We start from the raw sequence: 12,032 nt of genomic DNA, 5'->3' as shown, positions 1-12,032 counted from the left end.
CTCAGCCTCCTGAGTAGCTGGGATTACAGGCACGCGCCACCATGCCCAGCTGATTTTTTGTATTTTTAGTAGAGACGGGGTTTCACCATGTTGACCAGGATGGTCTCGATCTCTTGACCTCGTGATCCACCCACCTCGGAGTCCCAAAGTGCTGGGATTACAGGCCTGAGCCTTTTTTTTTTTAAAGGCCCTGGGATCTATGATATTTCTCGTGCGGTGACCCACTGTGCCGGCTGAAACAGCGGCGCTGAGATTCGTGGCGCTTTTTGCCCGGGAATCCTCAGGCCTGGCTCCCTGTTTCAGTCTCCTCTTCAATCAGCTAAATGGGCGACTCTGCCTTCCCAGAACTCCAAATGCCAACCAAAAGGGCATGGCGCGCCAGCCAAAAGAGTCGCGCTGGCGACCCGTGGGGCTCCTCTGCCTGGGAATCTCCTGGTCCGTGGGCAACAAAAATCCGTCTGGAAAAGTGGCGTCCACTCACTCTCTGCGCTTTCACTGGGAGCTGCAATCCTGAGCTGCTCCTAGTTGGCCATCTTGGATCTCTCTCCTCTCTTTCTTTTCAAATGACTTCCCTACATTCAGTTGCTGTCTTTTCATTTTTCCTAAATTTAAAAGTAGACTCTAACTCACACATTCAGACCACACAGAGACGAATCTAACCTACTATTATCTGTCACTACAGTGAACACTTAGTCATGTTTACTTCAGGTCTAATTTCTTTATTTAACAAGAAATAAGGCAGGGCAGATGGAAATGAATAGTGCTTTGGAAAGCCAAAAGCCAAAATTGTTAAAATGAAACGCCAGTGAGCCAGATTTGCCGTCACACCTCCTAGGGTGCAGCCCTCCATCTGAGCCCCCTTTTCAGGGCACCCTTGACTTCTTTGTTCCGAAGGCCGTAGATGAAAGGATTCAAGGTCGGCGTGACGACCGCATAGACCACACTTGCCAGGCGGTCGTAGCGGGCTGAGTAGGCAGACGATGGCCGGAAATACACAGAGAGGACAGAGCCAAAGAAAAGTGCCACCACCACCAGGTGGGTCCCGCAGGTGGAGAAGGTGCGGAGCCGACCCCCGGCGGAGCACACACCGAGCACCATGACCAGGATATGCACATATGAGAGGGTCACCAGGAGCAGCGGGGCCACCACCACGGCCAGGCCCTCGGAAAAGATGGCCATCTCCGCAGTGGAGGTGTCCGAGGTCGCCAAGCTCAGCATCACCGTCATGTCACAGAAGAAGTGGCGCACGGGGGCAGCACGGGGGTAGGAGAGCGTGGAGAGGAGCAGTGTGTGCAGCAGTGAATGCAGGTGTGCCACAGCCCAGGACGCACACACCAGCATGGCGCAGCGTCGTGGCGTCATCAGCGCGACGTAGCGGAGGGGTTGACATACCGCCACCGCGCGGTCATAAGACATGGCCGCCAGGAGGTAGCTCTCGGTGATGCCCAGAGCCACGAAGAAGTACATCTGGGCAAAGCACGCCTGGAAGGACACAGCCTGGCCCGGATGGAGCAGGATGACCAGCAGCCTGGGGACTGTGACAGTGGCAAAGCCGAAGTCCACGAGGCTCAGGTGCCCCAAGAAGTAATACATAGGGGATTGGAGGGCCCTGTCAGACCTCACCAGCACCACCATGCTTAGGTTGCCCAGGGCGTTGAGCAGGTAGACACCAAGGAAGAGCAGGAACAGCAGCAGGTGGGCATCTGTTCCATCCACGAGGCCGAGGAGGAGGAACACCGGGGCAGAGGTGAAGTTGGTCGGTGCCATGGAGTGCACTGACAGGTGGGAATGCTGAGGGGAGAGAGGAGGCAGCCGGCCAAAATTCTGGAACTCTGGGTAGACTTCCTGCATGTTGTGGTTCCACATATACATTTTAATACATATGTTTGTGGATTTTGATATATAAATTTCTTCTTGCCAAAATGTATTGAAAATCATGTTGCTCATCTAATAATCGTAATTTTATGAAGAAACAATCTCAGAAGAGTGTTCTAGCATAGTGGGTAACTCTCAAGCTTTGGTGTAGGTCAGACCTGCTTTGAATCCTGGCTGTACCACAAAGGTATTGCGACCTCTCTTAGCCTCAGTTTCTTCTTTAATGAGGAAAATATTAGTAGCTACCCCAGAATTGGTTGTGTTACAAGTAAAATGCTCGGTGCTGCAAAGTGGAACTAACACTTAGGCAAAAGTTTTCTCAGCAAGGCAATTTACTTCTATAGAAGGGCATCTCCTGCATGCAAGGGAGAACACCTAGAACAAAGAAGAACACCAGTTTTTATACTTAACGCAGACCCTGTTCCTGTGTCTTCCCCCGTGGGCTGAGTTCAGACTGCACAATCTAGGCTAATTCTGATTTGCCACTGTTGACCTCATCAGTGGGGCAAGGGTAGGCTTTTGAGTGACGGGAAATGCTTTGGCGTGTTTACGCACAGCAGAGATGAAGGCTGAGAGATGAATGGGTAAGATTACTTCTTAGAATAGAAAGAAGAACTAGAAACTGAAACCTTTTGAAGAGGAACTATTTGTTCTTAACAGTTGTGAGATACAGTGAAAAAGTTTAAAATACTTAGCACCGTATCTGGCATATAATAAGCACTCAAAGTCCTCTACCTAGTATCTGTGTATCTATCTATCTTCTATCAATCTCTACTGTCTATCTATCATCTATCCATCTATCTTCTTCCATCTATCTATCATCTATCTACTTAATCATCATTTTTTGTTTAAACAAATAGAAGCAGAATTCAGACCCAGGCCATTTGAATACCAGTCTAAATTTCTTCATAAAGCACCTTACTGCGTTTGCCACTTATTTGTTGACCACACATTATGTGCTTGTTCAGGAATTGACAAGCTTTTTTTTGGTAAAGAATCATATAGTTAATATTTTATGCTTGTGATCCATATGGTCCTTGTTGCAACAGCTCAGCTCTGAAGTTGTAGTGCAAAAGCAGCCATTAAGAAAAAGTAAATGAATGGCCACAGCTCTGTTCCAATAAAACTTTATTTACAAAGCAGGTGGCAGACTGGATTTGGACATTTCACTGACCCCTGTACTAGATACTGTAGAATGCAGGAAGGTGAATGAGTCTAAGCTTCTGCCTCTAAATAGTTTGACCCGCAGTAGCTTGTGGCATGTTTAGTACTTTACTAATTTTATGAACCAAGTGGGAGTAAATTACTTTTTTTAGAGAAATTTGGAAAGAATTCAAAGAAGAAGTGAGGCTTTAACTGGGTCTTGGAGAATGAATCAGGTTCACCAGGGAGGGCATTCCGAACTGAATGACGACATTGTGTGGGACTGTTGGCAGAGAAGGCATGGAGTGAAGAGAGTAAAACATCCACACATGACACTGGGAAAGGCTTGTCCTTGATCTGTCCTTAGTGCACAAAATCAGCTGGACAAAACATTTCTAAATTTCTCAGTTAACCAAGTGACTTCAGCTGTCTCAGAAACAATGCACTCATTTTGTCCCCCATTGAATCTCTCCCTTAAAACACCACGTTCTTGCCGGGCGCAGTGGCTCAAGCCTGTAATCCCAGCACTTTGGGAGGCCGAGGCGGGTGGATCACGAGGTCAAGAGATCCATCCTGGTCAACATGGTGAAACCCCGTCTCTACTAAAAATATAAAAAATTAGCTGGGCATGGTGGCGCGTGCCTGTAATCCCAGCTACTCAGGAGGCTGAGGCAGGAGAATTGCCTGAACCCAGGAGGCGGAGGTTGCGGTGAGCCGAGATTGCGCCATTGCACTCCAGCCTGGGTAACAAGAGCGAAACTCCGTCTCAAAAAAAAAAAAAAAAAAAAAAAACCACCACATTCTTTTCTACCATTGCTCCAAAATTTCTAGCAGTGTTCAATTAAACTAGCACACCTACCCTTTGCCGGGAAAGCTCCAGGCTTTGGTGAAATCCTGGAGGATGGACTAAGTTAGGTCTTGGCAGGGAAGCTCCTTGTGAGAAGGAGCTGCATCTCACTGGCTTGTCCAGTGATCTGTACACGATATTTATCCAATACATATTTGTTGAATGAAGCTTTTGGAAGAGCAGTGAATGAAAACAAAGGAGAAGGGAGGGTGAAAGAGAGAGGTGATGGACAAACTGCAGGGACAGCTCCTGTCAACTTCCCAGGGCAAGCCCCAGATAGACACCATTTTTTTACATTTTTCTGCTTCTCTATCACTGTCACCCAGCAGCTGTCCCACGGAAATCATCTGCTATGCTCCTTCCAACCCCACCCCTTGCCCCAATGTAGAATAGTAGCATCAGAGAGCCAAGACCTTGGCACACCTCCAATTCATTTTCTTCAGGTGCAGGATTCTTCTCAACTGATTCCTGACCCTCACTTCACAACCTCTTCTTAGGCAGCTTGTGTGATGCAGCTTTAGAGCCACCTGGATTTTAATCCTGATTGGCTGTGGAAACGTGGACCCACTTCATTTCCTCTTCACTCTCCTCATCTATAATGAGGATATTGAGTCCTCTCTTACATGGTTGATGTCAGGATCGAAGAGGTAATGTATGTATAGGCGAGAATGGATGCTAATAGATGTTAGTTCCTTCTTCCTCAACTTCTGATGGTTTCTCTCTGTTCCCTGATGGCCTCTTGAGATAGGCCAGTCCAGTGCTGGAGGACTGTGGTGGTTTTAAGTGTTTTTCTTAATCTCAACTGAAGTCTGCTTTCCTGTAACTTCTACAAATGATTCCAATTTTGGCCTCAGAGCCACACATGCCAAGACTGCTTCCTCTGCAGCTTTTCACATAGTGGTCAAAGGAATCTATTCTATTCCTTTCTTCAACCCAAACACCCCTGGTACCTTAGAACTTTTCCTGTAGGGCCATATTTTTAGGTCATTTTCCATTCTGGTTGCTCTCTGCTTTGTCTATATTAACAGGAGTTGGACACGATGCTCAGCCATGGAATGGCTCAGCTGTACAATTCATGCCCCGTTATTGAGTGCCTGCTCTGAGTCAGGGATTGACTCCGGGTTGGGCTCCGGGGCTCTAGAGAAAGATCAGTCATTGTCCTTGACCTCCAGCTGGGCATGACAGTCTACACTAACTGCACGAACAAAGTGGGAGTGGTTTCCTCCACTAGACAATTTGGAGAAGATTCCAAAGAATAAGTGGAAATTGAGCTGGTTTTGGAATAACGAGTAGGAGATCACCAGATATACAGATGCTTGGTAATGGAAAGGGCATTTCAGGCAGAGGAAAGAGAATGTGAAGGTATAGGAAGATGTTTAGTGGGTTGGTTAGAGCTAAAATGTGGCCTCTTCCTCCCTAATACTGTAAGGCAGATAGATGAATGTGGGGTCAGGGAGGAAAACAGGACAGAAGGGAAAGAAGACAGCAGAGAAATGTTGGGTTCTTTCACCTGAAAGGCAGCATGCCAGAACTCAGCACCATCTGCAGAGACTGTTGGCTGGTCTCCCTTGCAGCCAGAGGTAGCCAGTCTTGAAGACAAATGCACTGTCAACCATCTCAGCCCAGAGACTTCAGTGGGTTTCCTGTGAGCTGAGACAGAAGCGGATATAGAAAGAAAGCCATAGCTATCCTATATCTGGGAATTCCTGAGCCATGCTTTTCCCACTCAACTTTACTTTCCTGCCAGCTTCCCTCTTGCCTACTGGATGCAGAGCTGAGCTGTTTGCACTCATACGGACATCTCACTGCCTGTTAGATATAGTGCCAGTGGCTCAGCTACGGATCCAAAGATTTCGGCATGGCCCCAGCTTCCCCAGTCTTATCTCCACTGCCTCTTGCTTACACCTTCCTCACATGCCTTCCCCATACACTCCTCCCTACCTGAAATACTCTTCCTACCCTGTCCCAATACCCGGCCCAGATCCCCTTCCTCCAAAAACCCCACGTCCTTTCTTGACTCCCCAGCCCACATGAGCACCTCGCTCCAGTTTCTTGTACCTCTCATTGGGAACTTGGCCCTCATTTTCTGGTACAAAAGTGAAAATTTCTCTTTTTGTTTTTGTTTTTTTCTGTGATGCTTATCTTCCCTGCTAGATGATGAGCCTTCTGAAGACAAACATTTGTCTTTCCTTGTCTGACCTTAGGCTTGGCACAGGGTTTTGTCCTAACTGTCCTTGCAACGTTAGGGAAGGCTCCACGGAAGAGGTGGCATTTCAGCAGGGCAGGCTTGAAGGACAAGGCATTCAGTGGACAGATAGCGGTGGGAGAGAATTCTAGAAAGAATTCCTTTCAATGTACAAAGAAAATACAAGAGACAGGAAGCTTCTTCACCTCTTTCAGCTTCATGAGTTTTTTTTTTTCCTCCAAAAGTAGGATAAGAATACTATCCTCACAGTTTGCTTATAAACACTCTGCAAATAGTAGGTGCTTCATAAATGTCAATTTCCTTCCCCGTCTCCTGGACTTTGGGCGATGGAGAGACGTGTCGATTGCATTTGTATTGGCTCCTGTTGAAACACTTTGCACAGGGCTGGGCTGCCTGGACGCTGAGCTGCTGCTGTGGACACAGAGCCCTTTCCTGAGGCCCAGGCAAGGCAGGTGTCTGCTTTGAATTGGGCAGGAAGCTTTGATTATTTAAGGTCACAAAATGAGACAGGGATGCTTAGCTTCCAGAACAATAACAACAAAAAAACCTGTTTCAGGCAGCTCACTGTCTTAAACTCTGTGCTGAAAGGGTCATTTTTAGAGCACACATTCAGATGCCCCAAGACACGGAAGTACACAGGGATACATGCTTGCACACAGACACACACGGATGTATCCCAATATGTCCAAACACACAGACATGCCAGAGATACACACACAGACACACACGGATGTTTCCCAATATGTCTAAACACACAGACATGCCAGACACACATGCACAGACACACATGGTTGTTTCACAATATGTCCAGACACACAGACATGCCAGACACATACACAGACACACACGGATGTTTCCCAATATGACCAGACACACAAACATGCCAGAGACACATGCACAGACACACACAGATGTTTCACAATATGTCCAGACACACAGACATGCCAGAGACACATGCACAGAAACACACAGATGTATCCCAATATGTCTAAATACACACACATGGCAGAGACACACGCACAGACACACACAGATGTATCCCAATATGTCCAGACACACAGACATGACAGAGACACGCACAGACACACACGGATGTATCCCAATATGACCAGACACACAAACATGCCAGAGACACATGCACAGACACACATGGATGTATCCCAATATGTCCAGACACACAGACATGCCAGAGACACGCACAGACACACACGGATGTATCCCAACATGTCCAGACACACAGACATGCCAGAGACACACACAGGCACACACGGATGTATCCCATTATGTCCAGACACACAGACATGCCAGAGACACACACACAGACACCAGGACAGGAATATATGAACGTGGTCACACAGACACTCAGTCCCTTATACACAGACATAGACACCTACACAGGTCCATGTACTAGAGAAAAACGTAAGTCATACGTGTCACATACACATGCAGCACCCAACAAAGATGCCCTGCCCCCAAACAAATACCAGAGACCTAGAAACCTCGATAGGTGCTCCCTGACACACTGAGGCACACACGTGAGTCCACATGCAAACATCCACATGTTGCTTCCCTCCTTCCTCTCGCTGTCTCTTGTCTCAAGTCTGTCTACCTCAGCAGAGTGGGGAGAGGGCAGTGGTAAACAGGGTAACCATCACTGGCCCCCACATTCTCAGGCCTGGGGATTTCTATCCAATTCCTTAAATCCAGCCTCTTCCTGGCCAGCCCAGATTCTTCTCTTGATGGTGTGCCCAGTAACATTTTCTTCAAGCATAGTCTTAGTCCTGAATGAGCCCTTTCTATTCCAACGACCTCTTCTCCTCCTCTACTTCCTTCTGCCAAGTTCTTACTCATTCGTCCTCAGTAATTTATTCAGAAATCTTAACTGTTGTATCTACTCCATGCCAGGCAGGTACTTGAGCACTGGTGTGGGAGGCATTCAGAGATGAGTCACACAAAGTGAAAGAGCTCACCATTCTACCTTGGTATCAGGCAACTGGGAGTGCTTCCTAGATGTTATTCCATTCAACACCTATGTCATAGACAAGGAAAGCAGCACTTGGAGAACCGTGTCAGCAGTCACTCAGTGATGAGGGGATGAGCCAGGGTCCAGATCCTGGGTTCTGAATCTCACCTATGGTTCATCCACTTCCCCGTGCTGCCTGCCACACTTTGGCAGGTCCTTCTCGTGTGTTGCTCTTCCTCGAACACTTGATTTACTTGCCTTCCCTTTCTGCCACGATTCTTTTGCTTCCTGCCAGACAACTCACCTGCAAGCATGAATGAATTCTGCCCTCCACAGCTCACATGCAGAGGCTGACCTGCTCCAGACAGAGAGGGAGTTGCAGCAGCTGTGCCCCAGAGAGGAAGATTGGCTTCAGCAGCCAAAGGCAGGAGGAGTGGCCTGAGGGCTGGGAGGAGAGGGGCCACCCAATAATTGATTAACCTGGAAATTCCGTGGAGAGCTGTGGTGGCCTCTGAAATTGCTGACCCCTTGAGGATCCCTCAGTCCTCAGCCAGCACGGCTTACCCTCCCCACTTGTGCTAGAAAACCGAGTAAGAGAGGGGGCATGAGGTTTCTGGGAATCCAGAAACCAGAACTAAGGTAGATGCCTCTCAGTGTGGTGGCTGGCTGTGCTGGTCCACTGTGCTCAAAGGATGATGCTTTTGCTCCCCTGCCCACTTCTAAGCAGGATGGCACGTGAGGGACAGGGCCTGCTAAAGGTGACCCTGGCCTCTTCCCCCCAGGTTTTTCCACCCTGAGCTACAACCATCACCCCTAAAGTTGTGACCTCATCATGTGATTCCTCTGCTCAGGGAAGAGCTCTTCTTCTTAATTCCACTGTGAGCAGTGAAGTGGAGCTGGTGGTGCCTTTCCCTGAGCTCCAGGCCTGCCTCGGCCCCTGAGGTCCCACCTCACCCAGAAGCTGGGGGAGGAGAGGAAGGGCTGGAATTGGCAGCAGATTTGCTCCAGGAGAGCAGGCTTGGCAGCTGAGCTCACGCCCATGTGGAGCTGCTCTTGGTGGACTCCAGGGTTGACGCTCTCTGTCATTCCATTGCTCAGGTTGGAGTTCCAGGGATCTCAGTCTTGTCCAGCAGCTGCCAGAGCAAAATGACTTCTGCTCCTATTTCTGAAGGCTTTTGACTGTCCTGTCCTCATTGGCCTCAGCAAAGCATCCCTCCTGGATCTGGAGGGGCCAAGCTAATTTCCCAGGCTGGACCAGTTTCTCCTGAGGACAGTTGTCCTCTCATCTTTCCTTTCCCCACCTGGGCAAGCCTTTTAGTTCTTGTGGAACTGATAGTCACGTCCCATGAGATGAACTTCTCCAGCTTGACCATTCATTCACTTGAAAACATTTACTCAGTGTCCATGGGGTCCCAGCCCTGTTGATCTTTGAGAAGTGTCAGAGAAGTCTTGGAATGAGTGAGATGTTCAAGTCCCCGCTAGCTTTTGACCCTAGGTGAGGCATTTCTCCCCTGTGAGTCTCAGTTTTTCTCCCTGGTAGATTGAGAGGGGTAAACTAGTGATCCTGTCATGTTTGAGAGTGTAAAGTTTTAAGGATGCACCTTTCATAATTAACGGGTTGGGGAGAGAAGACTTGGGCACAGTGAGTTTCAGTGCTCAGCAGTACATGCCCTAGGAGCTGAATGGAAACTGCACCTGTGGCTTGACTGTTGAGGGAGAGCAATGAAAAATTCTGTGGAGACCATTATTCTAAGTGAAGTAACTCAGAAATGGAAAACTAAACATTGTATGCTCTCACTCATAAGTGGGAGCTAAGCTATGAAGATGCAAAGGCACAAGAAAGGTGTGATGGACTTTGGGGATTTGAGGGAAAGAGTGGGAGGGGAGTGAGGGATAAAAGACTACAAATTGGGTGCAGTGTATTCTGCTTGGGTAATGAGTGCACCACAGCCTCAAAAGCTAAAGAACTATTCGTGTGATGAAGCATCACCTGTTCCCCAAAAACCTATGGAGCTAAAAAATAAAAATAAGCCGGGCGCGGTGGCTCAAGCCTGTAATCCCAGCACTTTGGGAGGCCGAGGCGGGTGGATCACGAGGTCAAGAGATCGAGACCATCCTGGTCAACATGGTGAAACCCCGTCTCTACTAAAAATACAAAAAATTAGCTGGGCATGGTGGCACGTGCCTGTAATCCCAGCTACTCAGGAGGCTGAGGCAGGAGAATTGCCTGAACCCAGGAGACAGAGGTTGCAGTGAGCCGAGATCGCGCCATTGCACTCCAACCTGGGTAACAAGAGCAAGACTCCGTCTCAAAAAATAAATAAATAAAAATAAAAATAAATAAAATCTTTAAGCACCATGGGGGAAAAAAAGTCTCCAGAGAAATAGAAACCTTAAAGAAAAGATAATCACAACTTCTGAAAATGAAAGACACACTTAAAGAAATGCAAAATATACTTAACACAATCTGACAAAGACAATAAATAAAAGAAGAAAAATGAACAAAACCTCAAATAAATTCGGGATTATGTTAAATAACCAAACATAAGAATAATTGGTGTTCTGGAGGAAGAGGTGAAATCTAAACGTTTGGAAAACTTACTCAAGGAAATAATTGAGGTAACTTTCCCTGGTCTTGATAGACATCTAGGCAAACAAATACAAGAAGCTCAAAGAACACTCTGGAAATTCATTGCAAAAAGATAATCACCTAGGCGCAAAGTCATCAGGTTATCTAAAGTCAAGATGAAGGAATGAATCTTACGATATGTGAGGCAAAGGCATTGAAGGAAAACCTATCAGATTAACAGCAGATTTCTCAACAGAAATCCTCCAAGTCAGAAGGAATTGCGGTTCTATTTTTAGTCTTTTTAAACAAAATAATTGTCACTCAAGAATTTTGGATCCAGCAAAACTAAGCTTTATAAATGAAGGAGAGATAAAGTCTTTCTCAGACTGATAAATGCTGAGAGAATTTGCCTCTACTAAACCAGCACTGCAAGAAATGTTAGAAGGAGTTCTGGATCTGGAAACGAAACTTTGAAATGCAACAAACAAGAACCTCTTTAAAGCATAAATTTCACAGGGACTATAAAACAATGACACAATGAAACAAAAGCAAGGAATTTAGGGAACAACGAGCATGATGAACAGAACAGTACTTCACATCTCAATATTAACATTGAATGTAAATGGCCTAAATGCTCCACTTAAAAGATAGAGATAGCAAGGAGAGAAATGCCAGATGTAGGTGATGGGGAGGAAGGCAGCAAATCACACTGCCACGTGTGTTCCTATGCAACAATTTTGCATGTTCTTCACATGTACCCCAAAACCTAAAATGCAATAAAATAAATAAATGGGGAAAAAAAAAAGATAGAGGATGGAAGAATGGATAAAAATCCACCAAAAAAGTATCTTCTGTCTTCAAGAGGCTCACCTAACACATAAGGACTCGTGGAAACAAGAACAAATCAAACCCAAATCCAGCAGAAGAAAAGAACAAAGATCAGAGAAGAGCTAAATGAAATGAAAACAAAAAAATACAAAAGATAAATAAAACAAAAAGCTGGTTCTTTGGTAAGATAAATGAAATCAGTAGCCCATTAGTGAGATTAATCAAGGAAAAAAGAGAGAAAATCCAAATAAGCTCAATTAGAAACAAAATGGGAGATATTACAACAAATACCACAGAAATACAAAAGATTATTCAAGCCTGCTATGAACACCTTTATGCACACTAGAAAACCTAGAGGAGATGGAGACATTCCTGGAAATATAAACCCTCCTAGGTTAAACCAGGAAGAAATAGAAACTCTGAACAGACCCATAACAAGTAGTGAGATTGAAACAGTAATAAAAAAATTGCCAACAACAACAAAAAGTTCAGGGCCAGATGGTTTTACAGCTGAGTTCTACCAGACATTCAAGAAGAAATGGGCCAGATACGGTGGCTTGCACCTGTAATCCCAGCACTTTGGGAGGCCAAGGTGGGCAGA

At 46.4% G+C, this 12,032-nt stretch overlaps 1 protein-coding gene across 1 annotated transcript; it reads right to left on the bottom strand.

Annotated features, from left to right (window-relative positions):
• Nucleotides 1-831: 831 nt before the first annotated feature.
• LOC116544011 (olfactory receptor 1L6-like) lies at nucleotides 832-1,767 on the bottom strand. The gene has a single exon (XM_032270088.1). The coding sequence runs from the start codon at nucleotides 1,765-1,767 to the stop codon at nucleotides 832-834; it is 936 nt and encodes a 311-aa protein (XP_032125979.1).
• Between the last annotated feature and the right edge of the window lie 10,265 nt (nucleotides 1,768-12,032).

This window comes from Sapajus apella, unplaced genomic scaffold (genome assembly GCF_009761245.1).
Source record: "Sapajus apella isolate SASKATOON/1434 unplaced genomic scaffold, GSC_monkey_1.0 scaffold202, whole genome shotgun sequence".
NCBI classification, from domain to species: domain Eukaryota; kingdom Metazoa; phylum Chordata; class Mammalia; order Primates; family Cebidae; genus Sapajus; species Sapajus apella.
Note: the sequence above shows the minus strand (reverse complement) of the source record. Positions and strands in the feature narration are given on the sequence as shown.

Coding starts and splice junctions, on each gene's coding strand:
- LOC116544011 (XM_032270088.1), bottom strand. CDS start 1,767: ATGGCACCGACCAACTTCACCTCTGCCCCGGTGTTCCTCCTCCTCGGC.